Source organism: Mizuhopecten yessoensis, unplaced genomic scaffold (assembly GCF_002113885.1).
Source record: "Mizuhopecten yessoensis strain PY_sf001 unplaced genomic scaffold, ASM211388v2 scaffold5325, whole genome shotgun sequence".
NCBI lineage: Eukaryota > Metazoa > Mollusca > Bivalvia > Pectinida > Pectinidae > Mizuhopecten > Mizuhopecten yessoensis.
This window is the reverse complement of record NW_018405992.1, coordinates 144,936-165,726: the sequence shown is the minus strand read 5'-3', so window position 1 is coordinate 165,726 and position 20,791 is coordinate 144,936. Positions and strand designations below refer to the sequence as shown.

Below are 20,791 nucleotides of genomic sequence, written 5' to 3'. Positions count from 1 at the left end.
GGATGGGCGAATAAACAATCTGAACCCATATATAACTAGTGTCTTAATGCTTACATGACATCCATTGGGTCAACGCTAAAGTATGGGGTATTCTTTAAGATTTATCTTACAGTTCCTTCAACTCAGGTTTTTTCAGTTATTACAGTTGTATTCCCCTTTGTATCATCTTTCATTCCAGCTATATTCTTTGAGGGTTAACTTCATAATACGGTTGTTAATTAAATTTCAAAGGTTTATCTTACAACTTCCCTATTCATACTCGGTATGTTACCTATTATCCCTTGTTGTGTTAACTCTTAAAAGTGTTACATTATTTTCAAATTGTAATTCCTAATCTCACACTCGTTGTCTCACCTTATACTCCGGTTGTGTGTCTTCCTCTACCACCATTTCCCCCTGGCCAGATGACAGCCGCCTGTATTGGATGGTATAGCGCAGCTCTTGTTTGATCAGCGGCATGGTCGACCGCTCTCGACGACTTTCTTCGATTGCTTTCATTAAGTTCTCATCCTCTACCTCTCCCAACATCACAGGGTCCACGTTCAGAATGTGAAAGTCGGCCATTGTTGTCATCTAGAAGCAATGAGAAGTTGGATGCACGCAAAGAATTATTTTAATCATCATGCAAATTCTTTATGTCAATATTGCAATGCTATATGAGTACTCGATAGAAATACATGGCACTGGATATTACTTACTCAATCGACTGCAGGCGGATAGCATAGGTTTCCGTAGTAAGTATAACATCAGCTTGTGTACTAGACCTGTCTATAGATATACACATCTCACCTATGTTAAAACAAACTTGGAAATCCTTGTTTCGTTTTACACGCATACATGATTAGTCTGAACAGAGTAGCATACGGTACACGTTCACATGTAGGAATGTCTTTCCATTAAACACCTCAAGGGATAGATGTTCATGTCACAATTCACGTACCTTCCCGATGTGTGCGTGTCATTAAATGTACAGAATTCATCATGTGTAGTAACATATGTAAGAAATGTGTTAACGCTTCAGCGAAACGACAGGGAAAATACTGACTGTTACTGCATTGTTTATTTGATAATTAACGCGTAAATTATGGTCACCTGTCCTTCCTTCATGTGAAAACGGGATGTTTCTTACAACTGCAACTTGAAATCTAACTGAACATAAATGTATCGAAGCCCTTATTTCCTTATATTGCACACCACCTCCGTCAAAGGACCGATTTGTTTTACTGGCGAAATTGGATAATAAAAGGAATTTTGCTTTTAAATAAATAAATGCCAAATATATAATGGACTTATCAAAATATATTTCAAATATAACCACCATCACGAACGAAGATCACGGTATCTTATAATTAAAATAAACACCAACAGAATTCTTCACAGGAAATACGTACAGATGTCGATACGCTAAGGTTGTCATACATACTGTCAGGAAGTTGTAAGAATCGTATAAATCTAATTATTTTTTTTGTAACAACCTATCTTAATTAATTGTCTTCCTCAACAAGCAAATCCAGTATGCGTCATTTTAAAAGGTCGAATGACTGACTTCCGAAAGCTTCTGTCTGCTCTGCAAATTTTGCTGTAGAGTGAATGTCATTACAACATGCCTATCACTTTCCGTCGAAATATAAACGATATAGCAAATAAAGAACTAAACTGAACAGAACATAATAAAAATTATGAACCAGTATTTGTTAGTGTGTCAACGTGTTAAATGCAGCAGACAATATAAAAGGTTTTACACTTATTTGTTATTGATGACGACAAGACAGTAAACTTTGAAATATATTGTATACTTTGATATTTGTTATATAGGATTGTATTACAGTAAACAGTGTATTGTATACTTTGATATTTGTTTTATAGGACTGTATTACAGTAGACAGTGTATTGTATTCTTTGATATTTGTTATATAGGATTGTATTACAGTAGACAGTGCATTGTATACTTTGATATTTGTTATATAGTATTGTATTACAGTAGGCAGTGCATTGTATACTTTTGATATTTGTTATATATGATTGTATTACAGTAAACAGTGCATTGTAACCTTGAATTTTGTTATATAGGATTGTATTACAGTAAACAGTGTATTGTATACTTTGATATTTGTTTTATAGGACTGTATTACAGTAGACAGTGTATTGTATACTTTGATATTTGTTATATAGGATTGTATTACAATCCTATATAACAAAATTCAAGGTTACAATGCACAGTTTACTGTAATACAATCATATGTAACAAATATCAAAAGTATACAATGCACTGTCTACTGTAATACAGTCCTATAAAACAAATATCAAAGTATACAATCCACTGTTTACTGTAATACAATGGGGGATAACAAATATCAAAGTATACAATACACTGGTTACTGTACTACAATCCTATATAACAAATATTAAAGTGAACAATGTACCGTTTACTGTAATATTAGCTTATATAACAAATATCAAAGTGAACAATGCATCGTTTACTGTAATATTATCAAATATAACAAATATCAAAGTGAGCAATGCACCGTTTATTGTAACATTATCAAATATAACAAATATCAAAGTGAGCAATGCACCGTTTATTGTAATATTATCAAATATAACAAATATCAAAGTAGACAATACACTGTCTACTGTAATACAGTCCTATAAAACAAATATCAAAGTATACAATACCCCCTCTACTGTAATACAGTCCTATAAAACAAATATCAAAGCATACAATACACTGTTTACTGGAATACAATCCTATATAACAAATAACAAAGTATACAATACACTGGTTACTGTACTACAATCCTATATAACAAATAACAAAGTATACAATACACTGGTTACTGTACTACAATCCTATATAACAAAATTGAAGGTTACAATGCACTGCCTAATGTAATACAATCATATATAACAAAATTCAAGGTTACAATGCAATGCCTACTGTAATACAATCGTATATAACAAATATCAAAGTGAACAATGCACCGTTTACTGCTAGATAACAAATATCAAAGTGAACAATGCATTGTTTACTGTAATATTATCCGATGTAACAAGTTTCAAAGTATGCACTGCACCGTGTACTTTAAAAAAAACTTCCTGTATAACAAATATCAAAGTATACAATGCACTGCATACTGTAATACAATCATATAGAACAAATATCAAAGTGAACAATGCATTGTTTACTGTAATATTATCCTAGATAACACATATCAAAGTGAGCAATGCACCGTTTATTGTAACATTATCAAATATAACAAATATCAAAGTAGACAATACACTGTCTACTGTAATACAGTCCTATAAAACAAATATCAAAGTACACAATACACTGTTTACTGTAATATAATCCTATATAACAAATATCTAACTATACAGTACACTGTTTACTGTAATACAATGGGGGATAACAAATATCAAAGTATACAATTCACTGTTTACTGTAATACAATCCTGTATAAAAAATATCAAAAGTATACAATGCACTGCGGACTGTAATACAATCATATAGAACAAATATCAAAGTGAACAATGCATCGTTTACTGTAATATTATCCTAGATAACACATATCAAAGTGAGCAATGCACCGTTTATTGTAACATTATCAAATATAACAAATATCAAAGTGAGCAATGCGCCGTTTACTGTAATATTATCCTAGATAACACATATCAAAGTGAGCAATGCACCGTTAACTGTAATATTATTAAATATAACAAATATCAAAGTAGACAATACACTGTCTACTGTAATACAGTAGACAGTGTATTGTATTCTTTGATATTTGTTATATAAGATTGTATTACAGTAAACGGTGTATTGTATACCTTGATATTTGTTATATTTGATAATATTACAGTAAACGGTACATTGTTCACTTTGATATTTGTTATATATGATTGTATTACAGTACGCAGTGCATTGTATACTTTGATACTTGTTATATAGGATTATTTTACATTAAACGGTGCATTGTTCACTTTGATATTTGTTATATTTGATAATATTACAGTAAACGGTGCATTGCTCACTTTGATATGTGTTATCTAGGATAATATTACAGTAAACGGTGCATTGTTCACTTTGATATTTGTTATATAGGATAATATTGCAGTAAACGGTGCATTGTTCACTTTGATATTTGTTATCTAGGATAATATTACAGTAAAGGGTGCATTGTTCACTTTGATATTTGTTATATAGGATAATATTACAGTAAAGGGTGCATTGTTCACTTTGATTTTTGTTTGATAAGATTGTTTTACAGTAAACGGTGCATTGTTCACTTTGCTAATTGTTATATAAGATTGTATTACAGTTGACAGTGCATTGTATACTTAGATATTTTTGGATTATCACACTCAGTTTTCAGGGTTTGTCATGAGAACGATTTTCTCTGGGTGCACAAGTACAAAATCGGAAGGCCACCAATGAGAAAATGATCGATCGATAAACCCTGAAAACTCAATGTGATAATCTATAAATATGTAAGTATACAATGCACTGACAAACTGTCTATCATGTTAAATTAACTATCTTATACACTTCTCCATTTTAAAAAATCAACTTAATACTATTTTATTCAAATGACTTCTATCCTCAATCGTCATCGAACGAAATCCTCGGTCTGTGACAAACGTAAACAAATAGAAGATTAGCGCGGATGAATAACATGAACCCTTAAACTATATATCTTTTTAAAAAACAATCTTGTCATATTCTTTTCCATATAAACATTTACGCTTAAAGTGGTGTTGCTATTTTTCCCTTTTTTTTGTAACTTAATATTGATTTGCTTATGACGGTTTTTTTTCCTACGCGGATCGCTTTTGTGTGTATGCTATTTCCGGTTTAGGACGTCACTTTAATTTGCACGAACAGACGTTCTTTTTTGAGGAGAAACATTCTGAAATACCGAGAAATGGGAAAATCCGTTCTGAAGTTGTTCCCAAGTTGTTCTCAACTTCTTCTTGAGTATTCTCATACTGACATACAATGTACCCCTGGTAATGAATTCATCACGCAACCTCTGAGAATTGTTATTGATGAAAGTTGATAATGGAAAAGTCAAGATGATTCTAATCACTGCATACTATTTGCTGATTAGGCGAAATATTCAGATAGTTTTGTCTATTGTGATCGTATTCTCCGTTCAAAAGAGATTTAGCTTGGATTTCATTTTAAAAGTCCTAACAGTACGTAAGCTCAGAGTATCGTCCTATCTGATAAATTTCTACGAAGATGTTTGTGTATTTTGTGTAAAGTGTATACGTCACTGTCTAAAATGACTACATCTATTTAATAAAAAGAATCAATGCATTATCCAATTTTGTCAATAATACATGCTATAAACGTTATTTTAGTAGACTATACTAAAAAACATAGAGAGTATGTATTCACAATATGGATATTTAATCATCGAGCACAAATTAAAATTGTGACGCCTGTCGTTACAGGAGTCCCCAAAACGACCCCAACACTCGGTAATATTGTTAATTCAAGTCACTGTACTGTCGTTATGATATAATACACCTACATACCAATTTGTTTCAAAATAAGCCAAGTTTTGACCAATCGTAGGCCGTGGCGTCCTTCATGGCTGGCTGTACAAAATGGTAACTGAAGTCAATATTATGTTCGTTGCAACATAATGCAATTGCATTTCAACTTTGATCGAAATTGGTAAATAACTTTATTTTGACCAAATCAGAGGCCACGGCGGCCATCTTGAATGCGCAACTTATCCAGTGATGTATCCAAAATGTGTTTAAAACAGTTAACAGAAATGTATCCATAATATCCTAAAATAGCAACAACAATCATCATCATATTCTAGTAAAATAACATCAACAATCTATCCGTCACATCCTAGTAAAATAACATCAACAATATTCATCATATCCTAGTAAAATAACATCAACAATCTCTCCGTCACATCCTAGTAAAATATCATCAGCAATCTCCATCACATCCTAGTTAAATAGCGTGAACAGTCTCTACATCACATCCTAGTAAATTAGCATCAACAGTCTCCAACACGTCCTAGGAAAATAGCATGCACACTATCTCCATCACATCCTAATAAAATAACATCAACAATCTTCGTCACATCCTAGTAAAATAACATCAACAATATCCTTCATATTCTATTAAAATATCATCAACAATCTCTCCGTCACATCCTAGTAAAATACCATCAACAATATTCATCACATCCAAGTAAAATAGCATTAACAATATCCATCACATCCTAGTTGAATAGCATGAAAAATCTCTCCATCACATCCTAGTAAAATATCATCAACAATATTCATCACATCCTAGTAATATATCATCAACAATATCCATCACATCCTAGTTAAATAGCGTGAAAAATCTCTACATCACATCCTAGTAAAATATCATCAACAATATTCATCACATCCTAATAAAATATTATCAACAATATCCATCACATCGTAGTATAATAACAGCAACAATCTCCATCACATCCAAATAAAATATCATCAACAATACCCATCACATCCTAGTTAAATATCATCAACAATCTCCATTATATCACAGTAAAATAACATCAATAGTATCCAGCAAATTGTAGTAATATAGCATGTGATGGAGATTATTAATGATATTTAACAAGGATGTGATGTAGACTATTGATGATATTTAACTAGGATGTGATTGATATTATTATTGATATTTAACTAGGAAGTGATGGAGATTATTAATGATATTTAAGTAGGAAGGGATGGAGATTATTAAGGATATTTTATTGGGATGTGATGGAGATTGTTTGATAAGAAGCCTGTCGATCATTAATTATATTGTTATTTTCAAAGAAGATGTATTGTCGATGCTGTTATTGGCACATGCAATATCATGTTTCTTCTTCCATGTCTGTATCGATAATGTCCCGTGAACTATTTTCCAGTATCCTTTTCAAATTGCAATCTTTATATTCTTATGTAACGTCAGTATTTTTTTAACATGTAATGCTGCTTTTACTTTTGCTGTTAATGAGGACGAAATCTGACAAACCGACATATACATACACATTGACAACTCCATACAAAACGACATATCCATACACATTGACATCTCCATACAAAACGACCTATCCATACACAATTGACATCTCCATACAAAAGGACCTATTCATACACATTGACAACTCCATACAAAACGACATAAACATACAAAACTGACCACTACATACAACTCGACATATACATACACATTGACAACTCCTTACAAATCGACATATACATACACAATTGACATCTCCATACAAAACGACATATCCATACACATTGACAACTCCATACAAAACGACCTATCCATACACATTGACAACTCCAAACAAAACGACATATCCATACACAACTGACCACTACATACAAAACGACATATCCATACACATTGACAACTCCATACAAAACGACATATCCATACACAACTGACCACTACATACAAAACGACCTATCCATACACATTGACAACACCATACAAAACGACATATACATACACATTGACAACTCCTTACAAAACGACCTATTCATACACATTGACAACTCCATACAAAACGACCTATCCATACACATTGACAACTCCATACAAAACGACATATACATACACATTGACATCTCCATACAAAACGACCCATCCATACACACTGACCACTTATTACAAAACTACCTATTCATATACATTGACAACTCCATACAAAACGACCTATCCATACACATTGACAACTCCATACAAAACGATATATACATACACATTGACATCTCCATACAAAACGACATATACATACACATTGACATCTCCATACAAAACGACCCTTCCATACACACTGACCACTTCATACAAAACTACCTATTCATACACATTGACAACTCCATACAAAACGACCTATCCATACACATTGACAACACCATACAAAACGACATATACATACACATTGACAACTCCATACAAAACGACATATACACACACATTGACAACTCCATACAAAACGACCTATCCATACACATTGACAACTCCATACAAAACGACATATTCATACAATCTGACATCTTCATACAAAACGATATATACATACAAATTGACAACTCCATACAAAATGACCTATTCATACAATTTCACATCTTCATATAAAACGATATATGCATACACATTGACAACTCCATGNCCATACAACTCGACATATACATACACAATTGACAACTCCATACACAACGACATATACATACACATTGACAACTCCATACACAACGACATATACATACACATTGACAACTCTATACAAAACGACATATACATACACAATTGACAACTCCATACAACTCGACATATACATACACAATTGACAACTCCATACACAACGACATATACATACACATTGACAACTCCATACACAACGATATATACATACACATTGACAACTCCATATAAAACGACAACTCCACACAAGATGACAAATGCATATAAAATATATGTGACAAGCATTTGCTTTTTATGGTAAGGGATTTGTCATTATGATAACCTCACAATGCCTAACAATGTGACATACCTCATTTGCCTTCTGTGAAGGGAGCTGGTAGACGTGATGGATACTCGCTATGGCTAGATATACATCACACCAAGAAGCTAGTTCCCTTTACAGCTCTGTCGTCATCCCTAGTTGCATGTATTATTTGTTGAATAACGGACGGTATTTCCTGATTGGACTTTCCGCATTATTCATTATAGAGGCACACCTATAGGTCTTAGTAGTATTAAATGATATAATCAGTTTTCCTATCTAGAATTCAGTCACAATAATAGTAGTTATGATATACCACGATTGCAGTCTAATCTTACCAAATTGTAATATTTAAAATATTCCCTAAATAAAACTACTGACGATCCATATAGACCCATTATATATTCAGGGAAATCAAAGAAGCCTTGATTAGTATCAATTAACCTTACAGTATGGTCATTAACCCACATTGAAAATTTCCACAACTTGCAAGTGGAATCCCCAGTGTACGTTTATAGCCCTCCGTAACGAGTATGACGAGGAATTTCCAGCTACGTTCAAAACCGACTTATTGATCGTATACACAACAGTCTCTCGTTTGAAGACAAAATATACAGAGACATGAGCAGACATATCATCAACAGTGGATGATTTCATATAACAAGGACCATGGTACTTTGAAACTAGAATATTGACAGGTCAGCAAGGGCCCTGTTGTATGCCTGATAGTACATCTCCTGTATAAGCACAAAGCAAAAGCAAAAGTGATAATTGTCTGTTCAGAAAGGACCATTTATAATAATATTTTTTTGACAGTATATGCCCTGTTCTATTTTAAAGTAACGGCAACGTTGATCTTCCAGCATAATAGAAGTCTAAATATACCATTTTCTTATGTGTTTTGCATCGGTGTTATTTCTTTAGATAAATGTATGTCGAGAGGGATTTTGCGGATAAAATAGAAGAATACATATATTAATGTAAAGCATGTAAATAAAAATGATATATATTTTTTAAAAAACACTGTTGCCGTGCAAAAAACATACTATATACATATACGACTTCGAGATATAGATGTGTAAATAATCAACAAAATAAAAGATGGATACAGAAGATACCAGCGAGATGATTTAAGTCGTTTTTGTATAACAGGAAACATAATATCAAACAAATGTAAAACATATTATATAGAATCATCGCATCAATACATAATGTAATATAATATCACTGATATCATTGGGATATAAAAAAAAGGAGAATGAGATGACACAGGCCGAAAGTAGCCTTAGTAAGCAAGTGATATGGAACTCCATTAAAATAATTTAATGGGCTATCTAACAGCACTGAATTGGGGCCTGTAGAAGTTTACATAGCAATGCATTGTGGTAAAATACCTATAACATAGTATCATACAAATATATGCATGAATAACGTCATGGCGGAACAAAACAGATTGAATAATTAAAGTTCATTAGTAAACACAATATCACTTATCAAAGCGTTACAGACAGCAGATGGACCACCGCCATCTGTTGAATGGTTTAAACAGAATGCTGAATGATACATCATCGTAATATACATATAGTATGTAACTTTGAGTTTAAAAGTGTAAAACATGGTTGTATTCAGACAGCATTAACATCGGTATGATCACAGAAACAGCTATATGTTTTAAATGGTTCAATTGGTTAATGGGTAAAACAGCAGTATATTATCAATAAACAAGATAAATGGGAAGTAATATTGTTAACGTCGTGGTGAATGTTCATTTATACTCCAATGATGATAAATTATCAAAATGAAATTTTGCAATTTTAAAATGTTGTCTTTAACCCAGAATACTTTTAATTGTAAATATTAGATCAACATAACATTAGGAAATATATTTGGATGCGAACAATTTTTAATGTTTGACATTAAAGTGAACCAATAAATGATATATTAATTGGTACAGTATAATAGCAAAGATTAAAAACTACAAAATAACGTATACATGTATGTTATTTGCGTTGTCTTGTTCACTGGTTGTGTATGGTACTTGTACTCCTTTTGTATAGCATGTCTCTCTTTATAAGTAGCAGACATTGGATTACCGAAGGTTTTCTTTATAATTGTGTAGTGTTGTGTTGATTGCACATACTCATGAAACTGTTCTCGTGCTCAAATTCAGTATGAACTAAAGCCAAATATCTTGTTCTGGTGGTAAACCAAGAAAAAGACGCACTTTTATTTGGAAAAAGAAAAACATGATAAAGTCGAGTTACAAGAAAGTTGGGCGTAAGGACTCCGAGCACAGGTCATCTGAATGTGAGTTAATGGTAGGTGTAAACTCGGCCAAAGCAAAAAGTTTGGTGTAGAAACCTTTTCATTAATTATTAAAATATCACCGCATTAATGGCAAAATAAGATTGATGAACCTCATTACTGTAGTGTCTATGTATTAATTAATATAATTTCATCACTTCGCAAGAAAAAGTATAAATATTTGTTATGCTTCTAATCTTTAATAATTTTCAGCGATATCTTTAAAAAGACATAAATGTCTAGATCAGGATTACAATATTATTTGGCAGGGTCCTGCTAGAGTAGATTGTATACAGATAATATGCAGATTGCATGTAGATTGTATGTAGATTGTATGTAAATTGTATGTTGATTGTATGTAGATTGTATGCAGATTGTATGAAGGTTGTATGCAGATTGTATGAAGGTTGTATGCAGATTGTATGTAGATTGTATGAAGATTGTATGTATATTGTATGTATATTGTATGCAGAATAAATGTAGATCATATGTAGATTGTATTAAGATTGTATTTAGATTGTATGTAGATTGTATGTAGATTGTAGGTAGATTGTATGTAGATTATATACAGAGTGTATGTAGATAGTATCAAGATTGTCTATAGATTGTATGTAGAGTGTATGCAGATTGTATGAAGATTGTATGCAGATTGTATGCAGATTGTATGTAGATTGTATGAAGATTGTATGTTAATTGTATGCAGATTGTATTTAGATTTTATGCAGATTGTATGCAGATTTTTGTTATTATTATTCCTTACAAAATGGTGATACTTTCTTACATTTTTAATATATATCTCATGTAATGACTACAATGATATGTATATCTCATGTGATGACTACAATGATATGTATATCTCATATTATGACTTCAATGATATGTATATCTCATATTATGACTTCAAATACTATGTATATATCATGTAATAACTACAATGATATGTATATCTCATGTAATGACTACAATGATATGTATATGACTACAATGATATGTATATCTCATGCAATGACTACAATGATATGTATATCTCATGTGATGACTACAATGATATGTATATCTCATGTAATGACCGCAATGATATGTATATCTTATGTGATGACTACAATGATATGTATATCTCATATTATGACTTCAATGATATGTATATCTCATATTATGACTTCAAATACTATGTATATATCATGTAATAACTACAATGATATGTATATCTCATGTAATGACTACAATGATATGTATATGACTACAATGATATGTATATCTCATGCAATGACTACAATGATATGTATATCTCATGTAATGACTACAATGATATGTATATCTCATGTAATGACTACAATGATATGTATATCTCATGTAATGACTACAATGATATGTATATCTCATGTTATGACTACAATGATATGTATATCTCATGTAATGACTACAATGATATGTATATCTCATGTAATGACTACAATGATATGTATATCTCATGTAATGACTACAATGATATGTATATCTCATGTAATGACTACAATGATATGTATATCTCATGTAATGACTACAATGATATGTATATCTCATGTAATGACTACAATGATATGTATATCTCATGTAATGACTACAATGATATGTATATCTCATGTAATGACTACAATGATATGTATATCTCATGTGATGACTACAATGATATGTATATCTCATGTGATGACTACAATGATATGTATATCTCATGTAATGACCGCAATGATATGTATATCTTATGTAATGACTACAATGATTTGTATATCTCATGTAATTACTACAATGATATGTTTTTGTTTTTGTGTAAAGTGTTTCAATAGATAAGGATGGCATAACATTAGAGAGTGAAGCAATATCAAAGATTTCAGGCGAGATTGTATGTGCAAAACATATTTTTATTTCTGTTATAGCTTTGGTGTATTGATTAAAAAAACAGATATTTTTGTAAATGTTATATATTAATATATTAATGTTAGTAATGCATACTTCGAATGAGAAACACAGCCATGTCCAAAAGAAAGCATACTACTTTCATTCTTAACATTATTAATTATGTATTCTTTTGTAAACTGTACTCAAATGGATTAACCTATTCCTATTGTGTTAACTAATTATGTTGTGCACTAATTTTGCCTTACCATCTATTTGATTTTGCATTTATTAATTAATTTATCATTGTAAGTACATTATTCTGTTTGTAAAATCTTCTTAAAAGAGGAAATAAAGAGAATAATAATAATAGGACGAATGAAATGGAAAGAAGTAACTAGACGCTAGTATTCAAATTTAAGCTTGGCAACATCAGAAAAGAATGATGAATTTAAATTAAGTTACCTTTCTGACTATGATCAAAGGTATGTAGTAGGTCTATAGTATCAGTATATCAATCTGAACGGAGCTGTATCCTTAACTGTGAGCGCCACTTTAAATAAGGCTGCGCAAGCATTAATGGACATATGTGTGGGAGTATCCTTTGTCTAGTAAATACCACAATCAATGAGGAAACACTAGTGATAGTTGAACATCTGTGTGGAGATTTATATTGTAAATAATGTGGAATCAATGTACTAAAGTAACTTACACGTCAGGAAACAGCAAATCTTGGTTATATTAACAGTATTAATGCATTTTAATAAAATGCGTGTCCAGTAGGCAAGTTGTTCAGTGACAAGGGCCCTAATTAAGATGGTATTGTAATTTAAGATTGTTATGGTATGCGTCTGCTATTATATAAAATGACGTCTTCAGCTACAAATAATATAATTCATATCCTACCTGCACCAAGACATATCATCCAAGTAAATGCTCAGGTGCACTTTTTGTTTAGCTTGCAGTCAAAATTGACAGAGTTGGGAATCCCATGCTGTTTATATGCGGCGGCCGATCAAGGATAACCTTGGTTGGAATTTCCAGTGTGGGGGTCAATATGTAGTTCGTGGTGTATGTGTATTTTATATAGTTGACGCATATTGTAATTATACAGAAATTCTTTCAACAACCGTAGGTTGAAATTAAATAATGTGAAGACAAATACTACCAAATGTTGTTTTAATTTAGATTTGTGCTAATTGCTATCTTATTTTCATTTCGAAGTTTATTTGAGCAAAATTCAATATGCATTACTCGTACGATTTCAGAAAGACAATATCGACACCTAGATATCAGGTATATCATACCATTATTGTCTTGGTATTCACAGTAGAACACACTTGGTTTGTAATATTTGTAATGTGGAGGAATAGGTACATCAGATAGAAGATAACTTACGTAAACCGTGAAGACAATAGCACAATCTCACTTTTTTTTTCATTGCTAGGGTGGATATTTCTATCAACGCAGATCTTTTACACCAGCCGACGGACCGAAAGAGTGGTTTTGACAAGTGCGATTTGATGAATGAACCATAATAGTTCCGAGAAAAGGAGATTACTTTGAATCACTTTGAATGACCTCCCATCCGACTAAAAAAATTACCTGATGCCTCAGCACAATTTGCTTGCAAACATGGCTATCCGTAGCCCCGTGCAAACAGACAAACATCATAACATATAAACTCGCATTTGGTAAATATAAAACTGCTAAAAATCCTACTGTTGTGTAAAAATCAGCATTACTCATCAAGCTGATATTTTGTCTCTGATCTAAAAAATGTTAGCGATATTAATTTCACCTCTCTGCATTTTAAACATATAACATCGTGTTTTTAATTTTGTTTATTTTGAATTAAGACCAATAAAGAGAATTGTTAGTCATCTGCTTTATACTGCAAGGCCTATGGTCAACGTTTCACTTTCGCCTTTGCCATGGTTTTACAACTGTTACGTAAAATACCGAGTCTGAAAGCAATTGAGGAAATGTCGTTTTAGGACTTAAACTGTTGTATTCTAATTCAAATTCCAGATACATTTACATATTTTATTTGGCTTAGAATTAAGATAGTTTAGTAAGCAAAAATTAATCTTAAAAAAGGTACTTATGAAAATATGTATGTTTTTTTGCTTGTGGTTCCCAGGATGGATGAGTTTAATATCTTCTCACCCTGAGCAATATGAGGATCTAAATCAGGACGTGTGGGTAGGGTAAGTCAACTTTGTACCTAAATCAGGACGAGTGGGTAGGGTAAGTCAACTTTGTACCTAAATCAGGACGTGTTGGTAGGGTAAGTCAACTTTGTACCTAAATCAGGATATGTGGGTAGGGTAAGTCAACTTTGGACCTAAATCAGGACGTGTGGGTAGGGTAAGTCAACTATGTACCTAAATCAGGACGTGTGGGTAGGGTAAGGCAACTTTGTACCTATATCAGGCATGTGGGTAGGGTATGTCAACTTTGTACCTAAATCAGGACGTGTGGGTAGGTTAAGTCAACTTTGTACCTAAATCAGGACGTGTGCGTATGGTAAGTCAACTTTGTACCTATATCAGGACGTGTAGGTAGGGTAAGTCAACTTTGTACCTATATCAGGACGTGTAGGTAGGGTTAGTCAACTTTGTACCTATATCAGGCATGTGGGTAGGGTAAGCCAACTTTGTACCTAAATCAGGACGTGTGGGTAGGTTAAGTCAACTTTGTACCTAAATCAGGACGTGTGGGAAGGGTAAGTCAACTTTGTACCTAAATCAGGACGTGTGCGTATGGTAAGTCAACTTTGTACCTATATCAGGACGTGTAGGTAGGGTAAGTCAACTTTGTACCTAAATCAGGAGATGTGGGTAGGGTAAGTCAACTTTGTACCTAAACCAGGACGTGTGGGTAGGGTAAGTCAACTTTGTACCTATACCAGGCATGTGGGTAGGGTAAGTCAACTTTGTACTTAAATCAGGACGTGTGGGTAGGGTAAGTCAACTATGTACCTAAATCAGGACGTGTGGGTAGGGTAAGGCAACTTTGTACCTATATCAGGCATGTGGGTAGGGTAAGTCAACTTTGCACCTAAATCAGGACGTGTGGGTAGGGTAAGTCAACATTGTACCTAAATCAGGACGTGTGGGTAGGGTAACTCAACTTTGTACCTAAATCAGGACGTGTGGGTAGGTTAAGTCAACTTTGTACCTAAATCAGGACGTGTGCGTATGGTAAGTCAACTTTGTACCTATATCAGGACGTGTGAGTAGGGTAAGTCAACTTTGTACCTAAATCATGACGTGTGGGTAGGGTAAGTCAACTTTGTACCTATATCAGGACGTGTAGGTAGGGTAAGTCAACTTTGTACCTATATCAGGACGTGTAGGTAGGGTTAGTCAACTTTGTACCTATATCAGGACGTGTGGGTAGGGTAAGTCAACTTTGTACCTATATCAGGACGTGTAGGTAGGGTTAGTCAACTTTGTACCTATATCAGGACGTGTGGGTAGGGTAAGTCAACTTTGTACCTAAATCAGGACGTGTGGGTAGGGTAAGTCAACTTTGTACCTAAATCAGGACGTGTGGGTAGGTTAAGTCAACTCTGTACCTAAATCAGGACGTGTGGGTAGGGTAAGTCAACTTTGTACCTAAATCAGTTTGGTTCATACATTTTTTGATATTCTTATTGTGTTTTATGTTTTGATTGCCTCTTTTTTTTAAAAACAGGTGTGAAGCATTATCGGTCCCTGCTTTTTTTTTACTCAGTTGCATTTATGACATCTATTTCAACAATTTTAGCCATTTAACGTGAAAATATAAATGCAAATATCGTTTCATATGACACCATTTTAATATGTCCCTACTGTCAAATGAAGGATTGTTTTCAAAAACATATATGTCATATACCCATTTGTTATTTTTGTATGCAGTTATCAACTACCAATGAACGGGCCGCATGGTCTGATCATTATTTGGGTCAAATGATGTAGTCCCCTTTTCCCGACAAACAAAGTCGTTTCATTGCAGTTTTGTGCAGATATTATGTAATTGTGATGCTCTAGAGTGAGGAGAAAGGTGGTAGGTTTACAGTTTTGCGATGTTATGGTTAAGATGATGTTAACACACACTGGGACAGTGTTGAAAACATTGACACATTGATAGAGCTGACAGGTTAGATCAGACACAGACACGTCACGTCACAAGTCTGGAATTTCTTTTACGGAAGTAAAAAGTATGATTTAAGAGGCAGCGTGACAGCAAGTGAGGTGTCGGCGGACATTCGCATGCACCTGTAAAGGGAGAGGTATATGGGTGGCTCTGTGTGTGTATGTGTGGGAGAGATAAAAGGGTGGGTGGGTGGAATGATATTTTAGTTATAACAAAATACAAATTTGATGATAATTTTATAACTCCGAGTAAATGGTGGAAAATTGCCAAATCAGTTTCAAACTTTCTTAATAAATCAACATCTACCCCTCTTTAGATAACAGTATTAGAAATGTTATTGCAACCACATGATGACAAGAACGTCTCAATCATCATTTGCTTCCGTATCCACTTCTACAACTGACAAAACAGTATTAGAAATTTTATTGCAACCACATGATGACAAGAACGTCTCAATCATCATTTGCTTCCGTATCCACTTCTACAACTGACAAAACAGTATTAGAAATTTTATTGCAACCACATGATGACAAGAACGTCTCAATCATCATTTGCTTCCGTATCCACTTCTACAACTGACAATTATGAAAGTTCTAGAAGAAACAAATCATTTTTCAGTATCTCTTCAACTATCATCTGACTAACAAAAATATTTCTGAACATCAACCAGGTGTTATACCTGGTGATTCTACTGTAAACCAACTTTTGTACTTCTACAATGAGATAATTAGTATAGTCTAGATAAGGGTAAATACATCACATAATACAAACCTTCAATAAGTAAGGCCTTTGATAGAGTCTGGAATGTAGGGCTTATGAATAAATAAGGTAAATATAGTATGTAAGGCAAACGTATTCGATGGCTTGATAAGTATCTAACTGATAGAAAACATTTTGTTACTGAAGGTTTCTTATTTTTCTTTTCTTTGTACCGGTTATATAAATTAGGTAAAAATGGTTGCCCACAAGGTTCAGTGCTCTGTACATTTTATTCCCTCTAAATTAATGACAACACAATTACAAGATACTGGAATTTTACTAATGTCAATAATCATACATCAAACATCTTAGCACCACTATTCATGAAACTGGATCCTAAAATATTTATATACAAAATATTTTTGAAAAGCATATGAAAACATTAATTTACTAAGGTCCATGCAATAAACATTAAGTGAAAAATTCAGTAACTAAAATGTATTTATCTTATAAACGACCATTATAAGAATATGCTGACGTTTTCTGGGATAATTGTACAGAATAGTCAAAATGTATTATTGAATCTATACAGCTAAAAGCCGTCTGGATTAAAAAAGGTTTGTGAAAACGAACTTTTCGTGCAAAACTTTATAAAGTATTGGGATAGGAAACACTGGAGGAAAGACGGGAAACAAAAACAAGTGTAAATGCATAAACAATATTATATAACGCAGTCCCTACTTACTTAACTGGTATAGTAAAACCTTTCATACCTAGTATAGAGCCAGACACGTACACACTATGAAGGATTCTTTTTTTAAAATAACCCTTTATGCAGATCTAATAATTATATAAAAATTACTTTCCTTCTATTTCCGCAAATATTCCCCTATCTATTAGAAATCTCAAGAAATTTATGTTATATATATATATATATATTAACAACAACTTTATTTGAATCAAATAAACAGTCTGAAGAATCTCCTAGAAGAGATGAAAGTACGAAAGACTCGTTGCTAAGAATTTTTCTTTATATTATATATATATATATATATATATATATATATATATATATATATATATATATATATATACTCCAGTGAAAATGAAGTGACTTTTGAAAAAACAAAATGTACAGAAAATGTAATATTGTTATTTCCTAATTTAGAAATAGGACCATGGACTGTGCAGCCTACACACGGTGTCATCTGGCTGGTCAAGGATTATATGTAACAAAAATAGCATTAATGTGATTTAAAGAACAAATATATTGCCATGCTAAATTGATATGCTAGAGCTACTGATCTATGTATATGTTTATTGTAATTTTCATTTCAAAACATTGTTATCGTTCATAATTATCTCTAATAAGCATTAGATCCTATTCAATGAATTGATTATTTTATTCTATACTTCAGATTTGTATATAACTATATGTATATGTATTGCCATCTGTATGTTATTTGTATGGAAAGGGCGTACATAGGCTATGCATTTGCCCAATCCGTATGAAAACTTTCCATCTGTGTCAATAAAATATGTTGAAATAAACAAATCACTTTACAATATATATAGACATTACCAAAACTAGTGATCTGTTATATTTAACAAATGTGGTAATATACAGTTACATGAGTTTATGTTTGTGTTGTGATAATGTATCTTATTTGAATAATTGTTAGTTATGACAGTCAGAGTATTGTTTCTCATATCTAAACCTATAGCCCTGGTGAAATACTAAGGATTGGACACACGCCATCATTGTTGTACTAACTAGTATATGAAGTTGTCTTCAAGTAGAAGAATAAATAAAAAATACCTTACACATAAAAAAGCGATTGTACTTACCTTGGTAATGTAACTCGGAAGAAAGTTAGTTCGGAATGTGCAGAAATTGAACTCGGTAAAGATGTGATAATCCTTCGTCCTTAATAAGCCATCAACACGTCAGGTAACACTGAATCTCATGTAATTTTGACAATTTTAATGCATTTTTTTAAATAGACAATTATCCAGCAGATACCTTCCGCAACTTTATATAAACTGAAAATTATATTTCACGTGGTTATGTCACTACCGTACGATTGACATATGTATGTGCCTGATATACCGTGTAATGGTGTCATTTCATTAAATAAGTATGTACCGGGGTATCATAACTGTACTCGGACAATTCCTCCCAATTAATCTTCAGACACACATTTTGTTTACCTTGCAGTTTAGATTGATACAATAAGGAGTTGGAAATCCCAAATTGTTCATATGCGCGGCCAGTTAAGGAAGACTTAGGTGGGGATTTCCTGTGTGGGCGTTAATACATACACTGTGCATGGGGAATGTGTAGTATATATGTACTGTTGATGAATATTTTAATAAAACAGGATTCAGCCACCAAACTAGTACAATGAAAGTGAGGACAATTAAACTAACAACATTTATGCAGTATCAATGTGTGTTGATTAGGAATTATTTGTCAATTTAAAGTTAGTTTGAGCCATAATTAAAATGTGTTTCTTATAAAGTTCAGAAAAGGTTGCAATGTATCAGATGTCAGGAATTTCCCCACAAACCTGTTTGTTACTAAGTAATATCTTTATTGCATCGTCCATCAATATGCAATCAACAATATTTTTGTAGCTGGACATTGTTTAAGATTATCTCATTTCTTCCAACTGTGCTTTCTATTTGAAATTAATGGAAAATGAATGTAGCATGCCATCGTTCCGCCGTGACACGTAATCTAAACTAATGCCTATATAAATAATTCAATCAGTTTATTCTGTATGTGTTTAACCAAAAAATCAATTAATAAATAACCATACGCTTTGTACCCTGTACCGTAAACAATACAATCCTGGAGATGTTGAGAAAGTGATAAGCATCGACAAAACAACAGTCCAACCGAATACCGTGTTATTTTATGACCTTATTGAAACTATTTAAGAAACAATTGAGTTTTTACCATGTGGAATCATTGTCAAGTATTGTGTATACATAATAATATGAAATTTTTTGAAGTAAAACTTTATTAATATTGAACTGAGTTCAAAATAGTCTAGCTTGCTTGATATCTTGCTTGATAGGGTAACTTCGTAAACTTAAAAACAAAAAAAGAACAAAACACCCATTACCATTGTAAATCTGAACTGATTTGCATTGATTGTATTTTCTGTATAAAATTATCCAAAATACACTGAATTTCTTGGAACACAATTAATTCTGATATATTGCAATATGAAAATTGTTGG

The 20,791-nt window shown here is 32.5% G+C and overlaps 1 protein-coding gene across 1 annotated transcript in view; it reads right to left on the bottom strand.

Annotated features, from left to right (window-relative positions):
• Positions 1-19,485, bottom strand: part of LOC110450558 (proto-oncogene c-Fos-like) — a 28,113-nt gene extending 8,628 nt beyond the window's left edge. The window contains exons 1-2 of the mRNA XM_021498148.1: positions 19,392-19,485; positions 355-573 (exon numbers count right to left, since the gene is read on the bottom strand). Coding sequence (XP_021353823.1) covers positions 355-573 — 219 coding nt within the window. The 5' untranslated portion in view covers positions 19,392-19,485. The remainder of the gene's footprint in view (positions 1-354; positions 574-19,391) is intronic.
• Positions 19,486-20,791: the final 1,306 nt, after the last annotated feature.